Source organism: Colletotrichum aenigma, assembly GCF_013390185.1.
Source record: "Colletotrichum aenigma strain Cg56 chromosome Unknown KSG_Cg56_contig04, whole genome shotgun sequence".
Lineage (NCBI taxonomy): Eukaryota > Fungi > Ascomycota > Sordariomycetes > Glomerellales > Glomerellaceae > Colletotrichum > Colletotrichum aenigma.
Window position 1 is genome coordinate 5,317,595 of NW_023500910.1, and position 27,358 is coordinate 5,344,952.

General features: G+C 43.1%; 5 protein-coding genes across 5 annotated transcripts; 3 read left to right on the plus strand and 2 right to left on the minus strand.

Annotated features, from left to right (window-relative positions):
* Positions 1-10,146: 10,146 nt before the first annotated feature.
* Positions 10,147-11,201, plus strand: CGCA056_v007258 (uncharacterized protein; the record flags this gene model as incomplete). Its single annotated transcript, XM_037322507.1, has 3 exons — positions 10,147-10,842; positions 10,896-11,039; positions 11,094-11,201. The coding sequence occupies 3 exons, from the start codon at positions 10,147-10,149 to the stop codon at positions 11,199-11,201; spliced, it is 948 nt and encodes a 315-aa protein (XP_037179899.1).
* Positions 11,202-12,270: 1,069 nt separating this feature from the next.
* bglM-1 (putative beta-glucosidase M) lies at positions 12,271-14,791 on the plus strand (the record flags this gene model as incomplete). Its single annotated transcript, XM_037322508.1, has 5 exons — positions 12,271-12,397; positions 12,456-12,763; positions 12,818-13,246; positions 13,305-14,025; positions 14,079-14,791. 5 exons carry the CDS (start codon positions 12,271-12,273, stop codon positions 14,789-14,791), a joined length of 2,298 nt encoding a protein of 765 aa, XP_037179898.1.
* Positions 14,792-17,836: 3,045 nt separating this feature from the next.
* betA-7 (Oxygen-dependent choline dehydrogenase) lies at positions 17,837-19,771 on the plus strand (the record flags this gene model as incomplete). Its single annotated transcript, XM_037322509.1, has 1 exon — positions 17,837-19,771. One exon carries the CDS (start codon positions 17,837-17,839, stop codon positions 19,769-19,771), a length of 1,935 nt encoding a protein of 644 aa, XP_037179074.1.
* A 703-nt stretch (positions 19,772-20,474) lies between these two features.
* CGCA056_v007261 (Satratoxin biosynthesis SC1 cluster protein 4) lies at positions 20,475-21,912 on the minus strand (the record flags this gene model as incomplete). The annotated part of the gene is made up of 5 exons (XM_037322510.1): positions 20,475-20,968; positions 21,036-21,100; positions 21,156-21,538; positions 21,599-21,703; positions 21,757-21,912. The coding sequence occupies 5 exons, from the start codon at positions 21,910-21,912 to the stop codon at positions 20,475-20,477; spliced, it is 1,203 nt and encodes a 400-aa protein (XP_037179228.1).
* A 2,895-nt stretch (positions 21,913-24,807) lies between these two features.
* Positions 24,808-26,818, minus strand: CGCA056_v007262 (uncharacterized protein; the record flags this gene model as incomplete). The annotated part of the gene is made up of 5 exons (XM_037322511.1): positions 24,808-24,952; positions 25,005-25,683; positions 25,745-26,619; positions 26,680-26,702; positions 26,753-26,818. 5 exons carry the CDS (start codon positions 26,816-26,818, stop codon positions 24,808-24,810), a joined length of 1,788 nt encoding a protein of 595 aa, XP_037179072.1.
* Positions 26,819-27,358: the final 540 nt, after the last annotated feature.

The window sequence follows — 27,358 nt, forward strand, 5'->3', positions numbered from 1 at the left end:
TTTTTAATTAGCTATAACATTTGTTTTATGAAATTTAAAAAAATCAATAAAACAAAAACTAGATGAAAAATAATAAACTTATTATTAAAAATATTATTATTTTCTATATTTAGCTAAAAGTTTTAAAACCTTAAGATATTAAATATAATTATTTAATAAATATGAAATTAATAATATTAATAATAATATAGTAAATACATAAAGCTATATAATTTATTATTAAAAACTAATTAAAAAGAAATTAAAAGAGAAATAATAGAAATATATTTTAAAATATTAGTATTATAATAATTAGAGAGGATTATAATAATTAAACTTATTATTAAGTTTCAACTTATAGGCTTTTTTAAGTTATTACTTTAAATATAGACTTTAGATATTTACTTTTTATTCTAAAGATTAAAACGTATAATAAATATATTTACAATAGTATCTTTATGAATAGATATAATAAAGCGTAATATTCTTTTATAACTAAAACAAAAATTAATATATAATAGTAAAACGTAGAAATAAAAAGTATTACACTAAAGAATAATATAACAAAGTTAAAAATAGTAATATATTAAAGGAAAGAAAAGAATATAAAGAGGAGAAAAAAAAGATTTTTGAAAAAAGACATAATACATAAATTATATGTACTTTCTATAAATAGATATTAAATAATAACTATTACTATAATAATAGCTATTAACTATAAGTATTGTATATAATATATAATAATAGTTTATCTAAAAGGATTAGAGAATTTTTTTATTTATTTTCATTTTTTATTATAAATAAATTAAAAAGAAAATAAAATCTATTAAAAGGATAACTATTATGAAATATGTATATTTTTTTGACTAAAACATTAATTAAATAATACTATTATTAATATCTTTAAGATTATTATAATAATTATATTTTAAGTTATTTAGTTAAGTTTAATATTAAAAAGCAAAAAGAATAATAGAGAACTATTTTTATAACTTATATATTTAAAAAGCTTAAAAATATATTAAACGTTTATTCTAATTATAAACTTAAATTTATTAATTCTAGACCTAGCTAAATATAGAAATATTATATATTAAAAAAGCTATAATGAAGAAATATCTTACTTAGAATTCTTTTAATACAAATCAATAAAAATCTATTATCTAAAAAATAAAAATAGAAACGTATTAAAAAATAAACATATCTTTAAAATAAAAGTATTTAAAAGATATTAAATATTACTTAACATAAATGAAAGCTAATATTCTTTTTAGTTTAATCCTTAATTATTTCATATATTTTAATGATAATATTATTATTAATATTAGTTTTTATAGCTATAATAAATTGGATTTTTATATTACTACAAATATTTATTTTAAATTTGCTATATTATATATATATATATATAGATTTAATAGATTTATGTATAAAACTAATATTAATTTACTATTTTATTCTATTATTTTTTAATATTTCTTTTTAAATTTCTTTTTAAAATATAAATATTTAATATTATAATCTCTAAAAAACAAAATTATTAAAACTAATTAAAATACTTTATAAAAAGATATTTATTTCTCTAAACTTAATAAAAATAACTGAAAGATTTTTAGCTAACTTATAAATATTTTAAATTATAAAAACAAGAACAAAAAATAAAAAATAAATAGAAAATATATTTCTCAAAACGAAAATAAAAGTTATATTACATATTGTTAAATATATATGCTTTTTTTTATTTTAAAGATTTTTCCATTATATTAACTAGTTTTAATAGATTTTAATAATTAATTTTGAACATTTTAAACTTTATAATTAATAATATTAAAACTATTTTAGCTGAAGCTATTTTTTTTAATTTTGTTTTATAGAAATTATTTAATATCCTTTAAATAATTAGTAAACTTTATAATAGAGAGAATTATACTTGAATTCAAGGTTTTGTTACATTAAAAGGAATATATTTCATAGTTATTTAATAGAGATTTTGAAATATCAGATCTAATAAAAATTAAATAAAAAGGTTAAAAGAACATTTCTATTTCTTAAAACAGAAATAAGAAATATAATATAAAACAAAGACTTAAAAGAGATTTAATAAATTTACTAAAACTTAGAATTTAAAAATAAAGTATATTTATTTTTAAAAGAAAGAATATTTATCTATAACCTATATATAAAACTAATAATTCCTATTTTATATTTTAATTCATAAATAGATTTAAAACAAAATTAAAATAGTTAGTATTATAAGTAAAATTAATTACATTAAACTTTTTAATTTTACTAAAATTTAAAATAAAATAGATAATACTTTTTATTATAATGTAAAAGCTGTTAATATTTTGTAATAATATTATACATTTTGGTTAAATTTTATTTTGTGTTAATTTAAAATATTAGCTTTTTAGAATTTATATTTAAAGAAATAATAAACTTGTAATTTAAATATAATTCTTTACATATTTAGCGTTTGATATTTATTAAATACAAATATTATTTAACTTAAAATATAGCTTTTTTTAGCTTAAAACTCTTTTATAAATACAGAAATCTTTTTTATTTATATTTTATAGTAGTTCTAAAATAATGATATTAAACAAGCTATATTTTAAAGTCTTAAAAGCTTTCTTTAGTATATAAAATAATTAAATATATTAATATTAATTTATATAAACATTAAGCTAATATAAATTAGAATTTTGAATATAATGTATATTTAAATTAAAAATCTATTGAAATATGTAATTAGTAACTTAATTAAATCTTACTAATATTTATAGAACATTATAGTTTATAAGTAAATTTAAAATATTATTAAAACAGTTAGTATTAAAAAAATATAAATTAAATTAAATCTTTTAGTTTTATGAGATTTTAAAATAAAATAAATAATATTTCACTTAATTATATAAAACTTTTAAGCTTTGTTTAGAAAACTTATAAACTTTAGCTAATATTAATTTTAATTTAACGAGAGATACTTTCTATTTCAAACTCTTATTTAGTAAAATACAAAGACTTTATCATTTTCTTTTATTATTTACTCTTTTTTAAATTTCCTTTGAGGAAAAACCTTAAAAAAGAAATATAATGTTTTTAAAATAAATAATACATTTTAGATCAAATAGAAAATTAAGATTAAAAGTTTTAATTCATTATAGCTTAATGTTTCTTTTATAATAAAGCTAATATTATATTATAATAGTTTATACTAAAATATTTAGTTTTATATTTATAGTTTGTATAAACTCATAGATTCTATAGACTATTTCATAGAATCTATATCTTTTAATTATAATACAACTTTCTTTATATAAATAATATATAAATTTATATTTATTAATATAAATAAACATATCTCTTATAATAATTACTATGTATTTTTAAATATTATAATTAAATATAACTTTATAACTAGTTATAATAAATATATTACATTCACTAAGATTATAAATCTAAATAGACAAATTATAATATTTCCTTTATAAACTATATAAATAGCTACTTTTGAATTTTATTATTTATTATGTTTTATTAGTTTTTCTATTTCTTAAAGTACTTATATTATTTATATTAAATCTTAACTTCTATTTATATATAGTTATTCTCTTATTTACTATCGAAGTAGTAATAGCATGAGTATTTTGTATTAATAATGATATCTTTTTATAACATTTATTATTTTTTTATTCTTTTAGTAAAACTATAATACTATTTATAAGCTTGTGTTTTTATTCTTTTTTACTAACTATAATAATATGTTATTTTTAGTCTTTATAGTAGTTTTTATTACTAAAAAAGTTAATAATATAAATTTATTAGTAATTATTTTTATTATATTTCAACTAAGAAATTATTATTATAACTTTATTTATTAATATATAGAGGTTTTAAAAGGCTTATTGTCTCTTAAATACTAACTTAATAAAGCTAATATTAATAAAATATGTTTTAATAATTAAAATAGTATTATTATTTTTAAAATTTACTAAAGAATAAAAAGGATATATACTTTATTATTACTACAATAAATACTTATAGCTTAGGTATGTTTATAAATAAACTAATAATTATTTAAGTTTATTACTAAATATTATAATATTTTATATTTATAATAATCTATTATAATAATTTCTTTTAATTGAGCTTTTTCTTTATTATTATTTTATTTATATAAATAAAATATATTACTAATTTATATATTATATATACCCCTCTTAAAAATGTATCCTCTTTGTTCTCTATAAACCTTTTTACTAAACATAAGCTTATTTATAACAGCTTAATTATTCTTTTTAATAAGACTATTATTCTTCTTAAATAATAATAATAAACTTAATATTATAAAAAAAAAAAAAAAATAAAGAATAATATTTACAGCTTTTAGTTTTTATTTAGCTTTAATATATACCTAAAGAAAATAAATAAAATCTTTAATAAAGATGATAAATAAATAAGTATCTAAACTGAGTTTTATAAAAAAATAAAAGAATAACATAATATTCCCTATTTTATTCATAATATACATAATTCTCTTTTTATTTATCTTAATATAGCTAATTATAAGATTAGCTTAATATATCACTATTATTATAAGTTAATATATTTTAAAACGTAATATAATATTTTAATATTTTCTTAAATATAACATAATAAAAGGATAATTTATTTATAAATTATCAAAACTATCTAAGTTATGAATATTAATCATTATAATAATTATATTTTACTTTTTAGTTTATTAAGAAAAGAGATAAATCTATTTAATTAAATAGAATATTTCGTTATTATTTTATTAACAATAGTATATCTTTTGACTCTATTTCAAAATTAATTTTTAATCTTTTTATTAGTTTTATAAACTAAAAATGAATGTTATTAGTTTTATAATAATAGCTAAAAGTCTTAAAATTAAAGCTTTAGCTATTTAAATAAAACAATTTTATAAACTTATGTTTAGTTTACAAATATCTTTAATAATTAAGATATAAATAATGTTAAATTAGAAATATATATTATTTCATACTAAAATTTACTTTATAAATAAAAATTAAAAATGTTATTCTATCTTTTTAATATATTTAGTATTATAAGAAACTATACTATAAAGGATATAGCTAATATAATTATTAATACTTTCTAAAAGATTTTAATAAAAAGTATATTGAAATTTAACTATATTTCTATAAATGATATTTCTAATTTTAAACTTAAGATCTTATTTATGTTTTATAGATCTATATTTAATAAGATATTATTAATAACTATTTATATTTAATATCTTATTTATATTATTAACTTTGTAACTTAAAACCTATATAACTATTTTAAAATTATTTATATATTTATAAGAAATACTTTTATATAATACATATTATGTATTAATAATAAATAAAACACTAAAGATATTATATTATCATAATAAGCCTTAATAGAATAATAAGCTATTTCTATTTTATAGAATAGAAATCTTAAAAGTTAATTGAATGATAAAACCTTCATAAATTAATATCTAAATAAGATATTAAACTTAAAAAGCTAAATTAAAATAAAGAAATATATTAATATTTATAAGAATAATTACTATAATAAGCCATTTTATTTCTTATTTTCTATTTTTGTTATTATTTATTTTCATTTCGACTGATTATTTTATATTTAAAATTAAAACTAATTTAATATAATCTATATAATTCTTAAGCTTTTAGAATAAAAATAAAAATAAAGACTTTAAAACATATTTTAAATATCTAATTATGAATATAAACATATATTAAAACTTGATTATACTAATATTAATTTATATTTTTAAGTTTTAAGCTTTAATTTAAGCTTAATCTATAAATTATATTCATAATTATTTATTTAAGCTAAATGAATGCTAAATAATATTAAATTTAAGTAATTTGTAACATCTCTACACATTTTATTATTATGATAAATATTTTAAATTAAATCTTATCTATTAATATTATTCATATGATGATTTGTATGAAAATTTAGAATAATTATTCAATAAAATAGTTAGAAATTATTAAAAAGTTTAATAATAATAACAATTTATTTTAAATATTAACTTTTTAAAAAGTAATGTAAATAATGATAATAAAACTAAAGAAATATTAATTACTATAAAAATAACAGTAGTTTCTTTATATATCTTTATTATTTTTCTCTTTTGTATTAATATTAAATTTAATAAATAATAGTTTAAGATTTTATAATATTTATAAATTTTATTTTAGTTTCTTCAAACAGACAGCTAAAGTTAAGTTTATTTAAATTTATGTTAAGAAATATTATAAAGATATTCTATAGAATTTTAAAACTAATTTAAATAAAGCTTATAGATCTATTTATAGTTTAATAGTTTTAATAGTTTAAGATGCTAAAAAATAGATTTATTATTATATTTCTAGTATTATTATAATAATCTATTATAATAATTGTAACTATAATAACTTATTATAATTATTAACATAATAATTCTTTTATAATTATTATACTAATATATATTTTTAAAAATAAATAAATACTTTATCTTAAAAACTAAATAATATTATTTATAATTTTTTAAAAGAATATAAATGTTATATTATTTTTCTTTTTAGAAATATAACTAAATCTATAAAAATCTATTTTACTAAACAATTAATTTAAGATTTCTAAAACATGTTAACTTAATATCTAAAATACTATAATTTTGATAATATAATTTATAACTATTTTTGTACTATTTTAGAAAGATGTTTTTGAGTGTATATTTAGTTTTAATTAATATATTTATTACTATATATATCTTAATAAAAAACATAAAATAATGTTCTTTCAATTTCTTTTTATAATTTATAATAAATATTAAAACTCATTCTATTCTTTTATTTAAAGCTTTTTATTTTAAAAAACTTTATATGTTATAAACTAAATAAAAACTAAAATATATTAACCTATTAAATGTTTTAATATAAAATTCTTAATATTAAAAACTTCTATACTATTATATATAAATTTATTATTAAATATATTTTAAATATTATTAGTATCTTAAGTAATAATAATAACATTTAAAACTTAATAAATTAAAAATCTTAAATATAAAGCTTATTAAACTATTTAATTAAATGTTAAATTTTATAAATAAACTAAACTAAACCTTTTAAATATTATTGTTTAGTTTATAAATATTATAATAAAATTTATAAATTTATAAAAATGTTTTATTATTATTAAATTAGAAAAATAATTAAAAAATAAAAAAGTGATTAAATAGCTAAAAAAAACTATACAAAAACAGATTATAATAATTTCTTATCATTAGAAATTAATAATACATTATAATAATATAATTTACTTTTTATATAGTTTTAATATTTTGATTGAAACTTTAATTTCTCTCTAAACCTTTTTTAAATACATTATATTTATAAAATAAACTATTATTTAAAACCTAAATTATAGTTTTTACTTATATACTTAATATCTAAATAAAAAAGCTTTATTTACTACTTATATTTACTTAATGCTTACTTAAATATCCCTCTATACCTATAGATTATATAGGTATATACCTATATAGATATCTATACATAGTTTGAAGCCTACTGCTGCCTGCTGAAAGGATTCTGAGAATACAGAAGCTACGCCAGACACATAGTTGATTGGCTGCATTTCATTACTACTCGTCTGGGACTCTTCTGCATAATCGTTGCACTAATCAGCCCGCGACTGATAGAGCCACCATGCCTTACGGCCCAGCCACACTTAGAGTGTTGGGAACGAAATTCTTTGGTGCTACTGAATGGAAGACAATGACAACGGGATCATTATTGCCAAACCTTCTGATTTTTCGCGTATCTATTGTAACAACCCTCCCGTAAAAACATGAATCGGCAAGTGTAGAAGTTCATCGATAATGCGAAATCCTTTCTGATATTAAGATGATGGTGGCATATCCCCGGCGAACTGCTGTCGGAAGACGTTCCGCTCGCTTCGTAAGCCTGGGCGAAAAGTAAGACGACCCCCGGACGATACAGAGTACTTTCGGTCTCGCTTTTGTTCGTATGATATTTTTAACCGACACCGAAAACAGAATGGGAACTCTTATTACTCCTAAGTTTCTTGGGCATGTTTTATCCCCCCAACCCACTCGGCATGTCCGCACAGCACGGGTCAAGTGAAAACCACGTGCCAGCGCCAAATATACCGCATGGTAACGTGCCCTTTGCTATCGTTACCTGTTGCAGCGGTCACTGCAACTGCAATAGTTTTCCAACTCATACGACATTAATTAACCCCACGCCGTTCTCAGGCAAAATCAAGTAACCCTCAGTGGCCTTGCATGTATGGTGTCAGCCTATTCCCCATAAATTCATCTTCTGTCATGTTGTTGGGGTGAACCTTTGCTGGAGTTTGTAGTGTTGTTTCATGCTTTTGAGGTTTCAGTTTCGGTTTTATACAGAGAGACGGGAAGGGTTGGGAGCCTGAGAAAGACATGGACAGCACAGCCTCCGTTGCAGCAGCAGGTGTATTAGCTTGTGTTATAGTTCATTGATTGCCGTGAACCCGCAGATCACAACAACTTGGGAAAGCCAGCCCTATAGTTCTCAGGAGACGAGTTCCTTTCGATGAATATATAAGGAGCCCGACTGACCGCCGTCGCTTTTACATTTCCTACTCGCATCTCTCATCATCATTTCACCCGTTTACCCCCTATCATCTATCAACCAAATTTTAGGAAGATTTGCAAAATGACCAATCCATCCATCCACAATGAAGTCTCCCATTCTCTTGTTGCTCGTCGCCTCGCCCCTCGCCGCTTTTGCCTGGACTGGGGGGATGTACGATACTGAGGACGCTTGCAAGAGCGGGTGCCCTGGAGACGTGAGTGCAAACACTACCAAGCCATGGTAGGATTCATTGCTGATTCATCGGAGTAGTGTTCGAAACAGAGTGGCACGTTTGACAGCTGCTCCGTTTCTCAGTCCAAGTAGGCGTATTTTCCCTGATCTCTGGCATACTCGATGAGCTAATTGATGTTCCCAGCGTGTATTGCAATTGCAACTAAAAGGATCCGTTTGAAGCAGACTGTGCATCGCAACATGACTGCACAAATCAAGGCATCGGGTTCAAACAGCTATGGAGATTATCGGGTATTTCATATGGACATGGTGCAAGATCCTTAGAGGCTCCATGGAGATGTACGTGCCAGGCCACATCATCGATGTATGTGTTTTGTTCAATGATTTGAAACTCGCTTCCGCGGTCACTTTCACCGTCCTCAAATTTCAGCTATGAAAAATATGCTGCGAGATATTGGGCTTCCTATTGATTCCTCCACAGTTGGCTTTCATCTTGCACCGAACAAGAAGTGCACAGAAGTTTTACCGAGTAGCTCTGCGTGTCCGACTGACCGTTTATTCAATATTTGTGCCAAATAGCGACCAGGTGGAAACAGCAGAAGTTAACTTGTGTCAAGCTACTTTTCAAAAGACTTCTCCCATCTCCCTTGATTTGTTGACGAACTTGGCGTGTGCTTTGGTAGATTTGGAAAGCCTTCGACGGTGAGTGAAACGCAAAGTGTGGGTAGTCATCCTATGCGAGTTAACGTCCCGAGGTCTTACTCGCAGCTTGATATGCACACTCGTTTCCCTGGGCTGTGAACATTGCAGCCTCTAAGGCAGTTTTAATAAAAATGGCACTGGCTTCTTGTGTCTCGTTATTCGTCTCCAAACGTTTCTATCAAGCATCCATGGATGCGAGGGGTCGAGCCATTTTTGATCAAGTTTGTCTCACGGAGTGAACAAGGATGTGATACGACTCGCCAGAATAACAACCACAATTGCCCGATTGCTGAATCCGGCTGCCAGTTCCCAAATGATGTCACATAATCCGATGTTTTAACCATGCCAAGCCACACATCCGAGCAACAGAGGCTGAAGCATGGATCGACTAAGTGGCTCCGCCAAGAAACATGGGACGATGCGCAATGTCTCCGCCATCAGGCAGCAGCACCGCCACTCATGACTGACTTCACTTCATCACGATCATTTTACCAACTAGTCTGATCAAGTCAGCCATTTGAAGTCCGCAGAGCTGCACCAACCATTGAACACAAGACGCATCATCGCTTTTTCTCGATTCATCGCAGCCCGAGATCCAACAATGGCCGACGAACCACCATCCCTGTCAAACCTCATCTCCTCCTACCCTATTCTCTCCAGCCTCACCGAATACGTCTCGACCCTAGACCTCTTCCATCTCGCGCTCACAAACCGCTCCAACCACGCTTCCATCCTCGGCTCGCTCGTCATCTTCGACCGCCTCAAGCGCTCGTGTCTCTGCGACGGTCGCGGCCTAGCCCGACGCCAAAACTTCACCGGCCCGCACCGCATCCACTACTGGAAGCTCAAACTCAAGCAAGAGCCCAGGATCGACTTTGACGAGCCCATTGAGGTGAGACTTTTCAACCTCAAATGCGACGAGACGGGCGCACTGCCGTGTGTCAGGTGCGGCATCAACATTTGTGAAGAGTGCAGGGACTACCCGCGCTGGCCAAACCGCTCTATCTACTCATTTGGCCGGCCGCATCTCAATGAGCCTTGTCAGTCTTACAATGTCATGTGCTTGTGCCCGCTGTGCGACGAGAAGCAGGAGAAAGAAGTTAAGGGGAAGTATTTGAATGAGAGGTGTGACTGTAATGTCTACAGCCGTTGGATCTGCCTGAAATGTGCCAGAGAGTTCGACCGTGAGGCGGGTAGGTATTACAACGAGCACACCGAGTTTGAAGGGGGCTGGGCAGAGGATGATTCAGACGAGCCTATCACCAAACTATTGCACGATCATCAGCATGATCGCGCTGTGAGTCCTTTTCTTTCCATCACTTGATGGCATGTACTGATTGGTTTGAACAGTTCTGGTGCAAGTGTGGCGCGACCGTCCCTGACGAGATCGATCCCAGGTGCATGTGGTGTAAACGTCGTCACCGGCCCGAGGTAGAGTGGTGGAACGAGGCGACAGAGTTGAAAAGGGCCGGAACTTCTGGAAACCCATTATATGTTAGTAAAACCCTCCGAACAACCGCACATATGGCTGATATGCGACTACTGCAGGACCTCGGCTACCCCAACTGGGTGACTGATGACGATGGGAAGTACCCAGCTCCCTATCCGAAGCTGGGATACGACCGACCCGGCGAGGATTCTCCTGCACCTTTGTGAATGAAGACGATCCGGGTTTTCCGACTTGGCCATGATGAGATTTCATCACCACGGTACTGGCACACAACGTGGTTATCGGTCCGTTCCTCGCGAACCATGATGATGTGACTCCTGCCGAGGAGCGAACACCACCTCAACCTCGCGCGATTCTTAATCGCTGACCAATATCCAACATCAATTCAACGAAGGCAAAAGTCCAGACCGACACTTTCTTACCAGGGCCACTCCCAAAGGAGCGGATATACCCTCATCGCAACCCTAAAGCGGTCAACTTAACCACCCAGCTCCATCAACCCCGCTCCCCCATCGGCGATGCCAGCTTAAATGACTCCCCAATCAAGGCTTCACTGCGCTGCCTCGGGCCAACGATGAGCAAACAGCCCATCTTTGCCGAAGTATTTCCCGTCATAATCCCAGTCACCAACCAACACCAGCCCACCAATCTTACGACCTTCCCCGCACTCCCACATCACGGCATCACCTCGACTCACGCCAACAGGCATGCGATATTCCCCCGACAGTCCACTCAACCACCCCTGTGCCCTTCCCCACGATTCCCCGCGTGCTCTGCCAGTATGGTTATTCTGCAGAATGCACCCAGAATACCGCCGAAGAGCCTCCATGGGCATTCCAGGGCCAAAAGAAGCGATGCTGGCACCCCCTCCCCCGCACCGTTCGGATGACACCTACCCCACAAACTACTACCGGTTTGACAGACTACTACCGAAAAGCTTTGTCCGAGTGGCCGGCTTCGCAGGCTCGCAGCCTCGATGATCTCATCCCCTCGGATTTCAGTGCTGGAATTGGGAACCTCGTGGTGGGACTTTGGGGAAAATTGGCTGTGATCATGGGACTGGGTGGGTTCTGGAGAAGGGCCGACGGCGTATGCGCCTAGAGGATTGAAGTTGCAGCGGCGCGGGGGACTAGAGGGCGGCCGGTCGTTGAGTCTTCTCCCGAACCGAGCCATGACAAGTAGTAATAAGTAGCTGGGATTCTCGAGAAATTGGTGTAGGTAGCTCAAGCAGCGCACTCTTCCCGGTCAAACCATTGAGTTCTCCTCGTCGTCATCATGGTGAACGTCGTGCTTACAACCGTCGTGGCGGCCCTCGCGGGTCTTCGACTCTGTGCCGCCCAGAGCGAGTACACGAAAGAGACAGACCCTTACTACGGCCAGAGCCCTGCTGTCTATCCCACCCGTAAGTAATCATCTCCTCCGCCTTCACGCAAGGCAGTCTCCGTGCTGACACCGCGTAGCCGTGGGAAACGGTACTACAAATGATGCCTGGGCGTTGGCCTACCAGCGCGCAAAGGCCCTCACTACGCAGATGACCGTCGAGGAGCTCGCCAACTTCACCCATGGCTGGACGGGTCTCTGCACGGGCAACACCGGCTCCATTCCCCGTCTCGGCATCGAGCCCCTCTGCCTACAAGACGGACCAGACGGCGTGCGCGCGCAGGAGTTCGTCTCGGCCTTCCCAGCTGGCATTCATCTCGGTGCCGCGTTTGATCGCAACCTGTCCTACCAATACGGCGAGGCCCTCGGTGCTGAGTACCGCGGCAAGGTAAGAACACAGACATCCCAACCAAAGACACAGACCCGTTGACGAACATGTTAGGGCATCAACATCGGTCTCGGCCCCGTCGGCGGACCCCTCGGCCGCATTGCCCGCGGCGGGCGAAACTGGGAAGGCACAAGCAACGACCCGTACCTCGCCTCCATCAGCGTCGGCGAAATCACCAAGGGCATGCAAGACGCCGGCACCATCGCGTGCCCGAAGCACTGGATCCTCAACGAGCAGGAGTACCGCCGCAACCCGGAGACGGGGCTCGGCGAGGCCGTGAGCTCCAATGTCGACGACCGCACCCTGCACGAGCTCTACGTGTTCCCCTTCATGGACGCCATCCGCGAGGGGGCTGCGTCGGTGATGTGTTCGTACCAGCGGTCCAACAACTCGTACGGCTGCCAGAACTCGAAGCTGATCAACGGCGTGCTGAAGGGCGAGCTTGGGTTTGAAGGGTTCTTGGTGTCTGACTGGGGCGCGCAGGTAAGTGCTTTGTCTGTCTTCTGGGAGAGTTGTAGATCGTTTGCTGATGGTGTTGTAGCATTCCGGCGTAGCGAGCGCGAATGCAGGGCTTGACCTCGTGATGCCCAGCGAAGGCTTCTGGGGTGCTTCCCTCGTCGAAGCCGTCAACAACGGCAGCGTCACACACGAGAGGATCGAGGACATGGCCACCCGTATCTTGGCTGCGTGGTACTATACCGGCCAAGACGGCGCCGACTACCCCGCGGTCGGAGTCTACTCCAACCTGCAGAAGCACGCACCCGTGGACGTGCAGAACGGACACAAGGCACTTATCCGCGAGATCGGTGCCGCCGGAACTGTGCTCGTCAAGAACATCAACGGCACTCTTCCCCTGAAGAGCCCCAAGTTCCTGACCGTCTATGGCTATGACGCTCCTCTTCCCCCGAGCCCATGGGCCAGCACCAGCTACGGCCCTGGCTTCGGCACCGACGAGATCAACACGTACAACGGAACCATCATTGCCGGCGGCGGTTCAGGTATTACCACCCCGCCGTATGTGATCAGCCCCTTCCAGGCCATCCAGGATCGCGTCATTGCGGATGGGGGTATTGTCAAGTGGGACTTTTACTCCGAGAACCCGAGCCCGGCCTATGTGAACACCGAAGCATGCTTTGTGTTTATCAATGCGTGGGCATCTGAGGGATACGATCGTCCTAGTCTGAAGGACGACTTCAGCGATAACCTCGTCAACAACGTCGCGGCAAACTGCCCCAACACCATTGTCGTTCTTCACTCAGCTGGTAAGTCCTCCGCTTAACATAGTCATCCACCGAACTAGACTAACATCAAGCAGGAACAAGAGTCATCGACGCCTGGGTCGACCACCCCAACGTCACAGCCGTCCTCTTCGCCGGCCTGCCCGGCCAAGAATCCGGCAACTCCCTCGTCGACATCCTCTACGGCGACGTCAACCCCAGCGGCCGCCTCCCCTACACCGTCGCGCACGCCGAGGAGGACTTCGGCGCCCTGCTCAACTCGAGCGCCGAGACCGGCCCCTTCCCGCAGGACGACTTCTCCGAGGGCCTCTTCATCGACTACCGCGCCTTCGACAACGACGAGATCGCGCCCCGCTACGAGTTCGGCTTCGGGCTGTCGTACACCACCTTCGCCTACTCGGCCCTCGCCTCGTCCCCCGTCGGCAGCCCCGTCGCCGGCCTCCCGGACGCGGGCATCGCGATCGTGCAGGGCGGCCACCCGCAGCTGTGGGAGGAGGTGTACTCCGTCACCGCGCAGGTGCAGAACACGGGCGATGTGACGGGTCATGAGGTCGCGCAGCTGTATGTGGGCATCCCTGTTGACGGCACGCCGATCAGGCAGCTCCGCGGGTTTGAGAGGGTGTATCTCGAGGCGGGCGCGAGCGCAACGGTGGAGTTCAAGTTGGCGAGAAGGGATCTGAGTTTCTGGGACGTTGTCGCGCAGCAGTGGCGGCTGCCAGAGGGAGAGTTTGACGTGTGGGTTGGCGCGAGTAGTCGCGATTTGAGGCTGAATGGCACGTTCACTATTTAGAAGGAGGGATAATATGTAATTTTGAGGTCGATTGTAAGGTGAATGAATGGCAGTTTAGGCCTTCTGAATACTCATACGGACATAGAGTGCGCACATCGTGATGTTTTCTTGTGCTAATTGCCGCACTTCCAACTCTGCCCGGATAACACAACTGAACAGGCTCAAGATAAATGACGAATGCGCTGTATCACTCATCGTTGCTGGTATCAATTAGAGGAAGGTTGGTTCAGTTCCTTTTCCTTCTGCAGTGTTGTGGTCGTCATCGCTATCGGTGTCTCCCACGCCCATCCGATCGTACCTATGTTGTCATATCCTCTGCCGCCGTTTCCTGTTCTTAGCCGTCATTCTTCCTCGTCGTTGTTTCTTCTAGTCGTCTATCATCATCGTCCTTCGCCGCCCCGTGTCGCAGTGAGTGATCCCTAGTTGGTGGCGCTCTTGTCCGTCATTGTTATCATCAATGTCAATATCGCTCTGGCAGGATAGTGTTACACTTTTGGAAGGCACCAGCCAGCAGGCACCGACTGTCACAAAATTTAGAGCTTTCCCAATCCACTGTACCGTCGGGTAACTGACGTTCTCCGTGGTCTGCCGCATCACACCTCCAAGCACCACCCACGCCCACATACACCCCCAAGCACTCAATAACGCAACAACACACAATGCAGAAGAGCAAGACAGCAAAAGGAAATGCATCCTCGGGGAGTCGAACCCCGGTCCCCAGCTGTCAGGTTCTCTCGAATGGAAGGCTGGGATGATAACCGCTACACTAAGAATGCTTGGTTGTGGATCGGGAGGAATCCCGGGTCGTTGACAACTGGCGCCGCAGAGGTGATTATATTTTGGCTAGCGTCAATTAGGGCTATGTCTCTCGCTTGATCGAGTGGGGAGTTTCGGAGAGTTCGTGATGAACTCGGGTGGGACGGCAGAGCGGACATGGATCGCTGAGTTCAGATGAGCCGCCGGAGCCTCCCTCCCGAACGCCTCACCTAGGGATGTGGAGATGAGAGGAACTGTTCCGCTGTCATTTGAAGATGCCCAGCCTGATGTAGGATTCTTTCATTCATGTTGAAAAGCACATACAGTCGCAAAGTGGCAATTCCGCGGTTGAGCTTCTACAGCAGATTCATGTACCAATACATGCATCGAGTCTTGAAAGACAGAGTGCCAAACGCAATTGAAAACAACAGCGATTGCGCTTCCCATCAAACAGTAACAAATGGTACCGGAATCGAGTCAGTTAAGCTTATTTACAGTGCTTGAGCTTTCGTGGAGCCTCTGTGTCCGGCCTGATTCGGCTACAAAATCGCCGGCCGCAGAGCCACTCTAGCAATTTATTAGCGCCCTTGTGGCGTTCTGTAGGGCCATCGCAAACACGCATCTTTGATATTACATTCGGGCCATTCTGCTGGCTCTGTCTTGTTGACTGGCAACACAAGTAGCTCGGAACATCAAATTGGCGTCCATGCGAAAACGTGGCTCAGAGCCGCAACCTTCACTTGGCAACGGGCGCATGGCTGCACTGACATCCAGCCCCTTTCCGTCAAAGCTAAAAGAGGACATCGAAAAAGGAGTTGGTTTTCGATTTCTGACAGGGCTTCAGCTGAGATCCCGTCGTATTGAGATGCGCGCATGCAATGCAGGACGCAATTCTAAAATCCCCAACAGATACACGTAATCACATGAAAAAGGGCTGAATGAGCCTAGCGACCGTTGGAAGACAGAGCCCGGGGATACCGGCGAGAGTTGAAATCTGACAGCTATCAGGCGTTCAGGTTCGGGGCAGCTTTCTCGAATCGGCTTGTTCGTCCGCTCTGACAGTTGAGCATCAAGTCGGGAAGATTCGAAGGCCCATGTTTAGCCTCGGCTTGGATGGCCTTTGTGGACAGGATGGAGAGAAAACCCATGTCGCAAACGAACAAGACGAACGGGCTTCGCAACTGATGTGCGGGGAGCTGTGACCAGTGATCAGGGCTGCGGTCGTATTTTGGCGCTCGAACCTCGCGACCAGGGAGTGCGAGGGGCCAGCACTAAGACGAAACTAGTGGACCGCCAACACTGAACAGGCAAGACGGGGCAGCCTAGACAGCTCGGCAAGTCGTCAAAAACTGAAGATCACCATGAGGGGGGCCCTCCACGCTTGCCACGCATTCTGGGCCCTGTCGTTGAATCTCCGAGGTTGCAGGCATCCGGAACATGGGTCGTCCTTTCGGCAAGGGGTGATCCCGCTGAGTCTACTGAACTGTAATCGCATCAGATGATGGGTGTCTCTCTGGGCGAATGCGAATCTAAACTCAACTTCACGGACGAAAGAGATCGGATGATCCAGTTGACTCAAGAATGCAACACCACATCTCTGAGTTGTAAGTGGTCACCAACAGTAAATCAACCAAGGTCCAAGTCAAGCAAGTCATCTTCACACCGAGGTGTAAACACTTGGCAGTAGTCCCATTCGGTGTTGCAGCGAGGACACTCTGCACCCCGCGCGAGATACCCCCCTTTACGCATTGGAGTGTCCCCTGAATTACAGCAAGGGAAGAGGCGATGCCAATGTTATACGACACCTTCCAGATGTCGTCATCCCCATCTTGATGAAGAATTCCGCAGGCGAGTGGTCACCACCTGCATCTTAGCGGGCCGACCCCGGACGCCACGCGGAGAAGGCGCGGAACTGAGCCCGGACTGCATGGTCGGATAACGCGGTCGACGGAACTAGGCCTCGATGTGGACGCCTCGACAAGGGGCTGCGTCTTCTGCTGTGGCCATCGACGGCGTGGAAGGGTTGCAACGAAGCTTCGATTCTAGGGAGGCAGACAATCGCAATTTGCGCGCATGTGTGTTGTCGATCATGGCGTATAAAGTCCGACCATCCCACGATGAGCCGGCTTGGAGATGGAAGCTAGAACAACCAGGTAGACATTCCTTTTCACTCCTTACACACCAGGTAAGTCTTCAGCATATCACAACCCCAAGCCATGCTCCCACGTTTCGACGTCGCATTCTGACCACTCGCTACCAGGGACCGTCGCCAAGAAAGCCTTCTTCACAATGAGGTTCTCGCACTTTTTCGGCCTTCTGGCCGCCTCTTCTACCGTCGTCTCGGCAGAGGATCTGACCGGCTACGAGTACATCGTCGTCGGCTCCGGTGCCGGTGGTGGCCCTCTCGCGGCCCGCCTCGCCCTCGCTGGCAAGAAGACCCTCCTCATCGAGGCCGGTGATGACCAGTCGGCGAACGAGAACTACACCATCCCGGCCTACAACGCCAAGGTCACCGAGGATGATGCCATGTCCTGGGACTTCTTCGTCCGTCACTACGCCGACGACACCCAGCAGGCCCGTGACTTCAAGACCTCGTACGACACTCCCGATGGCAGCGTCTACACCGGTCTCAGCCCGCCCGAGGGCTCCACGATGAAGGGCACTCTGTACCCTCGCGCTGGAACTCTCGGTGGTTGCACTGCTCACAACGCCCTCATCGCTGTCTACCCTCACAACTCCGACTTTGAGCACATTGCCGAGATCACCGGTGATGACTCTTGGTCCGCGGCCAACATGCGCACCTACTTCGAGCGCATGGAGAAGAACCAGTACCTTCTGCCCGCCCAGGAGGGCCACGGCTACGACGGCTGGCTCAGCACCGAGACTGCTCCCCTCAGCATCGTTCTCGAGGACCCCCAGCTTCTCAGCCTGCTCACCGGCGGTGCCTTCGCCCTGGGCAACCTGACCGACTCCGTCATCAACCTCGCTACTCTCATTGCCGGTGATGCCAACTCCGCCTCCGACACCAGAGACACCTCCATCGGTTACAACCAGATCCCCATTTCCACGAACGAGGCCCACCGCACTGGCTCTCGCGAGTTCGTCGTCGCTGTCCGTGACGCCAAGAACGCCGACGGCACCCAGAAGTACCCCCTCGATGTCCGTCTGAACTGCCACGTCACCAAGGTCGTCTTCGACACCGATGTCACTCCCCCCAAGGCCACCGGCGTTGAGTTCCTCGACGGTCAGTACCTCTACCGCGCCAGCCCTCGCTCCCGCAACGCCGGCGAGGGTGTCCAGGGCTCTGCCACCGCTTCCAAGGAGATCATCATCTCCGGAGGAACCTACAACTCCCCCCAGATCCTGAAGCTCAGCGGTGTCGGTCCCAAGGAGGAGCTCGAGAAGTTCAACATCACCGTCGTCAAGGACCTTCCCGGTGTCGGCACCAACCTCCAGGACCACTACGAGATCTCCGTCCAGGGCCGCACTCCCACCAACTTCACTGCTCTCGACGGCTGCACCTGGGGCTTCTACGGCCAGGACGACCCCTGCATCACGCGCTGGGAGAACCCCATCCTCGGCGACCACGGCCTCTACAGCTCTCCCGGCCTGGCGGCGACCATGTTCTACAAGTCCACCACCACCGAGAACAACGAGTGGGATGTCTTCACGTTCGGCGGCCCCGTCAACTTCCGCGGCTACTTCCCCGAGTACAGCTACAACGCCACCGTCAACCACGACTTCTTCACCTGGGCCATCCTCAAGTCCCACCCCAGAAACACCGCCGGCGCCGTCACTCTCCGCTCCGCCGACCCCCTTGACATGCCTGACATCCTCTACAATTACTTCGACTCCGGCGTCGGCGACTACGATGCTGACCTTCAGGCCATGGCCGAGGCCGTTGAGCTCGCCCGTGACGCCTTCACCCGCCAGCTTGTCCCCATCACCGAGGAGCTCCCCGGCGCTGACGTCGTCGGTGTCGATGCCGTCAAGCAGTACGTCAAGGACGCCGCCTGGGGCCATCACGCCTCGTCCACCTGCCCCATCGGCGCCGACGACGACGCCATGGCCGTCCTGGACTCCAGTTTCAGGGTCCGCGGCGTCGCGGGTCTCAGAGTTGTGGATGCTTCCGTCTACCCTCGCATCCCTGGTACCTTCACCGCCGTTTCCACTTACATGGTCGGCGAGAAGGCCGCGGACGTCATTCTCAGCCAGAACGAGTAAAGAACGAGCACCAAGGACTTCAATGACATGGAGTTTTAGCCGCATAAAGACTAGCATATTGGAGAGGAAGAGCGAAACTGTTGCGTTCGTGTGAATAGGCCTTCTTTTGTTCACTCATTTGACTTAATAAAATACCCACGAGGAGTTTTGCCACCCGATTATTGTTTTGCCTGTTTGTGATCCTCAACCCATTTGGTGACCGTCTGTAGCCCATCTGTTGACAGAGTCTGCTGGGTTTCCATCGCTTAGAGATGCAAGCAACAGTGATAGTGATAAGGATAGTGCAGAAGAGGCAAGTCAAGCGCCACATACGGAAGGTTGCGATGACTCTAAGCGATGTCTGCACCCGACTGCTGCGATGTCTTCGGCTACTGCAACCTAAGAACGCCACAGACCATTGGGTTGCGGGTGCTACTGTGACGGACTCTGCTGTAGCCACAACAGTTCTTTCACCTAGTCGGGACAAATACGTCGGGAATGAGAACTAATTGGCTGTGCCCTTTTTCAGAAGCTGTTTTGATTATGAATTATGACATTAATCAAGTCCGTTACGTAGCCGCAAAGAAAACGGTGCGGATATATCGACTAATCAAGTTATACGCTATGACATGCAAAAGAAACAGGTAAAAAACGAGTTTGATGCACGCTTTGCTCATGTTGGTGTGGTATACAACCCTCATTGAAAACTGGTTTGGTTCAAAATTCAGGACATGAAACTTTTGGGTACCACTCCCTGTGTATCATGGGCGTGGGAGTCCCCCCTCACCCTGCCCGCGTTCAGTTCCTCTTCGCTCTCGCTGACCGACTTCACGTTGGCTAGAGCGTGCGGCTCGTCCTTCTTCATCCGTGACGGAAACCCGAGGCTGGACCTCCTCTTGCTCTTGTTCGTGCTCGACGCCCCGCTGTTCCTCTTGTCGCACTTGAAGTTGCCGCAGCACTTGCAAGGAATGATGGACATGCCGTAGGCGTCCTCCTGGGCCTCCTTGCCCTGGCCACTCTTGAGGTGCTGACTCGTGTTCATGAAGGCAGAGGGCCGGCGAGCGACGTCGTCCGTCATCCGGAGCCGTGATGGGTCGGTGGTCATGCCGAGCTTGTAGCCGACGAGCTTGAGCAGAGGTCGAATGGTTGCCAGACTACCAGCGGTGATGGCCAGGCCCTGTTCAACTGAGGACCAGATGGCAGTGTCGAGTGTGGCCCCTACAAGTATCACGAGTCAGTAATCAGCCTTACTGGTGGGGGATGTTCATGAATCGTGGCAACCTACATAGGAAGTCTGGGTCCTTCAAGTTCATGAGATAACCGAACCGGACGATAACTGCGGAGCTTGCCCTGCCAAGATTGTCAGTATCCAGATGAGGCATACCAGGGCGGAGACGCAACATACACACAACCCATAACCAGCAACGGAATCAACGCCAACTTGGCCCGTGTCTTGAGCTGCAGACTCCAAACGAGGAAACCTGGGAGAATGGCGAATGTCATGTCGGAAATAACACTGAAGGCGCTGTACAGGTAGGCCAGTCCAATAACCACGTTAACGTCAATGCAAGTTCCTGGGATGTCCTTGTTCCAGAAACGAGATACCGGCAGACATTGGAACATGGAGACGAAAAAGAAAACAACTCCGGCGAGAACGGTGAAAATCATGGCGCAGTAGATGATCCAGATGTGGACCTTTTTCGTCGCGATACGGAGAAGGAAGTAGGCGATGGACATCTTCGATGTGATCATGCTGAGGGCGTAGAAGAGGTAGCAGTACCACCAGCGCTGGGAGATCTGTTAGCTCTGTCCTACGGACCACCCCGAATCGCAACCAGAAGCCCTTACCTCCATCGCGTTGTGGATTTGGTCCTGCGTGAGGTCTTTGAAGTGACGGCCGGTGCCATAGTGAACACCCGCAATCGAAAACGAAGAGTAACAGATGAAGAAAACCTGTCGAATGTCAGCAATCCTAGCCACCACAAAGACGAAGACGCTTTCCATACCAAAGCCAACACCATGAGCCAGTCATCTCGTCCAAAAGCCTTCACCAACCCTATCCTCACATAACATCGCAGCGCCGTGGCGATGATTGCCGTCGTGACGAAGAAAACGTTGACGCCTAGAAGCTCCGGTCCTCGATTCTCAATCTTCTCAGCCATGGGTGCCATGTGTGCGATTTGTTGACTGGGGTGATCCCCAAAGTAAAAGACCCTCCCATTCCACTACCAAAGAAAGCCAGGTTATGGGGAGGATGGGGTAGTGCGATCTGGGTCATGCGTTCTTATATTCATTCAAGAATGACATTTGGCAGCTGCCAAGTCTCCCTCAATCTTGACCAATTCCCGCCCACAAGGGCACTAGAACGGGTCAGCAAGGGTGTTGGACGTGCAGTGTTTCCATTTGCGGACCCCCAGCCTGACGTTCTTCTGGCCCATCAATATGAGATCGTCCGCCTGCCTGCTCCATCACTCCTGACAGGCTCGGCGTTTGCCGTTTGAACCATTTCTCTCCACATGGGAGGTTGATATTCCTTACGTAGTAGTGTGCTGCAACAAGGCAGGGCCTCTTCATAAGGCGTCAGACTAAGTACGTAGCTTGGTCCATTCGATGGAGCTCCTTCGCTGCAGCAACTGCACTCACCTTGGAGAACACTAGCGTGTCGAGAGCGTTGGGAGAGGGGGGCAGGTTGCCGCAGAATGCCCGAATCCGGCAAACGTCTCGGGCGGAAGGGGAGGGACGGGAGAGATGCCACATCCGCACAAGCCGCACTATGCTAGGGCACCCCAACCAGTCCCGCTCCGGAAAGGACGTCCGGCGGACAGACGTTTGTGGCTGACCAATGATCTGACGACGGCGTTGGTTTTCTCGAAGGAAACGCTAGAACAAAATCGACATTCCCCCACTGGGCGCCACGTCCGGAACGTGGCCGTGCAGGGAGAGTTGACAGGGCTCCCTTCGTGTTTAGCCTGGGTGACCATGTTCTTAGACAACTGCCGTCAAATTGTTGCTCCTGTCGATCGCGCCCGGGGCTAGGAGGAGGGAGCCGTGGAAGCAAGACGATGAAGCCCAGCGAGTAATTCCAATAGATCAGCGCCAACGGACCTGACTCTTCTGGGCAGCCTTTGGGGAGGGCCTTCAAGGGCTGTCTCCTCCTCAGGGGCGGACAGATAGATCTGCGGCTTGTCCCGAGACTGGCGTGCCTCTGACAAAAGAGATCCGTTCCGGCCCTCACTCTTGTGTGGGAGACCACGGCCCGGACGAGTCCACGACCCAATCGTTTGTTCGTGCACCCAGTGGACTGGAAGACCTGAGACAAGCTCGCCTTTTGGTGCGATCGCAAGTGTCGACGCAAGTGCGTGTGATTTGCAATGCAGTTCGTGAGACAAGACTTGAGAGGAAAAAGTCTGCCCACGCATGCCCACGCAGAGGCACAAAGTGGGCGAACTTCTGGGGTGTCAAACATCAATTTCGTGTACGACATGCCTCGTTCAGGGGAACGGCGGCGACAGAAACTTGATACGGGTTGAGCTCCGTCGCGCTAAGCACTCCTCGCGTCTCTAGTGTCGCCACATGGTGAGATTTCACCAACAAGCGAATGCAAGCCTGAAGTGGGTGATGGCAAAGACACACGCCAAAAGGGACTTTGTGAAACCCTGCCATTCTGAGCGCGCAAGCTTCGGAAAATTGCGATGTGCTCGGAGAATAGCAGTGACAGGTCACTTTCGTACTACATGGCACATCTGTCCAGGTTCGGTGTCCTGGAAGATCATAGTCTGCATTATCCCCCGCAAATCCTTGAAGAGGTTGGGCAAACTGTCAAAAGGGAAAATCTTCATGTGTCAGATACCCACCCTTGCCCTATCTCTCTCTTTTCTTTTCGCGCCCACACAAAGAACTGCTCGGCGGTTTCCCATCTACGGGCCTTGGGGGCCATCTATGGGGCCACCCAGATGACACACGGGCAGCGGATAGTCCCTCTTGGCATCATTTGATGGGTCCGGAAATAGGCCCCCTTCATCCCGGAACCCACGAGAGACCCATCACCAGCACGGGCGAAATACGAATCAATGCGCGGCTTGCAACTTGGGGGCGAACTGCGTCTGCACGGCCCCTCTCTGATCGCAGAGACCTCCTGAAGGTTTTCCTGGTTTCTGCCTGCAGCAGATGGAGATGCGGTTACGCATTTCGCGGAGAGGGTGGAGTGATGTTACTCTTGGCCTGCCCCGTTCAGGACGAACTGGAGCTCTGACAATTACAGATGCAGGGAGATGCCGGGCTGTCATCACCGAAAAACGACCGAAAGCGACCAAGATCAACACTGTCTCTTTCTGTTTTGCAGGTCCAGAATGCGACTTCACGTGCCTGGCGAGTGACAAACCTGTTCCTGCCAATGCAACATCGCGCCGTCAGTGATCGACCAACCAGGGACTGACAGTGTTTCACTCAAGCCGAGACGGGCAATGAGGTGCGAGCAGCCTTGTGAAACTTCGAGATTATCTTGAGGCGGTGAAAAAGAGACAGAGATAGGGCAACCAGCCTTTCTGGCCATCGTCGTTGGTGCGTCTTGGCATGTCGGTAGTTGAAAGTCAAACAGATTGACAGAAACTCTGCTTCATTTCGAGTAACGCGGATATCTTCAATCCGCAGTCGCGCAACTATGTGTCGGTGTTCTACAACGTTGCCATCCGCGTGTAGCATTGCCCCCCTAAGCGATGGACAAAGCGTTGGTAAGCTACTTGTGCGCAACGCCTTCGTCTGACGGATTCGTTTTCTCCAGCGATATAAACACTTTTAACAGATATATCGCAGGAATTAAGTCGACTGCATAGCACTCGTGGTATGGTGACCGGGCCTGCATGCGTCTGCCCCTCTCCACCTGGGGGCTATGCAGTGAGCCAAATTTTAGGTGGGTTCGGCTACCATGTCTTCCGGCCAACCCCATGCGTCCTTCAGATGCTGCAAACTAATATCGGTGCCATTCCAGTCAGATAACGTCCTTTAGAGTTCAGTGCCTTGTCGAATATCAAATCACCGAGTCCCAGCTGCGGTAAAACTTACATGAGAGCGGTGTCCCAGGCATAGGCCTCCGCCGTCGAGGAGAACACCTGGCAGAGCGCTTCTTGTTCGGGGTACGATCTGAATCTGTCGCCGGCCAGGGCGATACCCATACACGCAATTCTACGATCAGGGGAGGGATCTCTGTGTTATTCAGCGGCCTTCGGCGACGCCGGAAAGGAAGATCGAAACTTACATGTGCGCCGGCGTGCTTCTCCCATGTGACTCTGCAATGCCGCACATGATTTTGATGTCGTTGATGATTTCGTTCTGGACAAGGGCACCAAAGTTTAGCATGTCGATGTTGGGGTACGTGATGAAAGAGGGAAAACCAACGTCTAGTGTCTGAGCCGCCAACTTCAGGTTCTTCCCCAGGCGTGGCACGTTGGGGTTGTGTGCTGTTAAAAGTATCCGATTGAGGTGGTAGAACTGCAGCCCGACGACAACAGAGTCGTTGATGAGAAGTATCTCAGGGAAGACGCCCTCGTTAGGAGGGTTCTCAACAAATATGGGGAGGAAGGTTTCTGGGGCTGCTTTCATCCACTGAGCTGCGTAGTTTGAGAGCTTCTCGTAAACTGCAGAGTTCGTTTCGTCGCCGAAACAGTATCCGATGATATCAATTGTGTGCAAGATCATTCTCCAGGCCCATGTTTCGTCGTCTGCAGGCTGAAGAGAGCGGTCGAGGTCAAGATGGTCCAACTTAAACTCGAGGGTTTCTTGTTGCATCACTGAGCGCCAGATCTCGAGCCGTAGCCAGCCTGAGAACGCAGCTTCGGAAAGACTGCCCTTCGTGGTGAAATTGGCGCGCGACGTGAGGAACTCCCAGATTGTGCTATGATCCACCAAAGGTTTGTCGAGAGAGGCCAAGTCAAGTTCTGAAGACAGAGTCAGTATACCCAAACCACATTCACGTCAGGTAACTTGTGGGATGCCCACCGCTTATGCTGGCGTAAAGTCGGAGGAGAACCGCCGCAGTGACGTGCAGGTCGTCTACCTCCGCGCTGGGATCGATCAACACCGGGCTAAGCAAATTCAAAGCCACGGCATAATAGTGTTCGGCTGGTTTGTCGAAGAGAGCCAGCGTCTCTTCCTCATCTCTTGACTTGGCCGCGATCGCCAGAATGGCGTTCAGCAGCAACGGACTGATGGCAGCATGCTGTGGCAGCACGGTCGTGAACCGATGGTGTGGATCTCCATAATCGAAGGGAGGCGCGATGAATTCGAGAAAGTACCGTACCAAGTTCGCCTCTCGATGGTCTTTGAGAGGAAAGTTGGATGAATGGAAGGATCGTTGAGGTTCGGGAAGACTTGGGTCCTCACTCGCACTATTGCTACCGATGGAACTGATGGATCCGATGGGCCCAGACAGCTGGCTTCGTGGCACCGGAGAGACCGTACGAGGCAGATCATCCAATGAGGCCTGTCCTGCAGAGTCTGGACTGTCGTATGGAGCGTGCGGGTGAAGAGCGGGAAGCTTGGTCAAGGGATATGGATTGCCTCGCTCAATAGGAAGAGGACTACCCTCTTCAGGCCCTGAAGGATTGAGGTCTGAATTCCCAACATCGCTGAAGGGTGCCCAGGCAACTCTGTTTGAACTTTCCCTCCTACGTCGTTGGTTCGCTTTTGGTGGACGGGGCGGTGCTGCTTCCTCTTCGGAAACGATGTCTTCGTCCGAATCGTAATCGTCGTTGTGTATGCTGTTGATGTCTGTTGTCTCGTCGATGAAGCGTATTCTCTTGCTGTTGATCTTACACCACTTTTGTGTCTCGGAAAACCCGTATTGAGGTTCGCCACGGCTCCCGTCACCGTCACTGAAGTAGCCACATTGTTAGCAAGAGACATATTTGCTTTTCCACTAAAGGTAGACATACCCGGTGACAGTTATATGTCTGAACTTGAGCTTAGTTGCTCGGACACATGACCTTCTTTTACTAACACACTGACCACACGGGTCTCCTTTGTCGCCTGCATCATCAAACCGTCACGGTTAACCAAGTACTCGGGAACCATTCGATAATGGGTGTCAACCCCACTACTCACACTTAATATGCCTGTGTAACAACCGGACTCATATCAGCAAACATGGGGAAGTTGGTAGGGCTGACTGTGGCGTCTAGTTCATCCAAACGGAGGCTTCCCTCCGCGGACTACCCCTCAAGCGCGCGGAAAGACTTACCTTGCACGACAGCTCTCGCAGCCCCGCCTCCTCACGGCCCCTGGAGCGGGCATTGAGACAACCCCGGATTGATCAGTGATCTCATCCGGCGGAATGAGAAACGGCTCGCGGAGTGCGCGGGATACACGCGTTTGGTGGGGGATTTGTGTTGAATGGCAAGAGGAAACGGGCTGTAAATCGGTCTGCGGGTGGGAGGCGTCCACCGTGCATCCCGTGGGCTTTCGCTCTTTTTTATCCAGATTCAGCGCGCCAGGCAAGCTTTTGAGTGCGGGGGAAAATTGGAGGAAACGGGGCGGGCAGAATGCCGAGGGTTCCCGGCCTGGCGCTGCCGCGCATAGTCGCCGGCACAGGTTGCGACGACGGCCTCGTGGCAA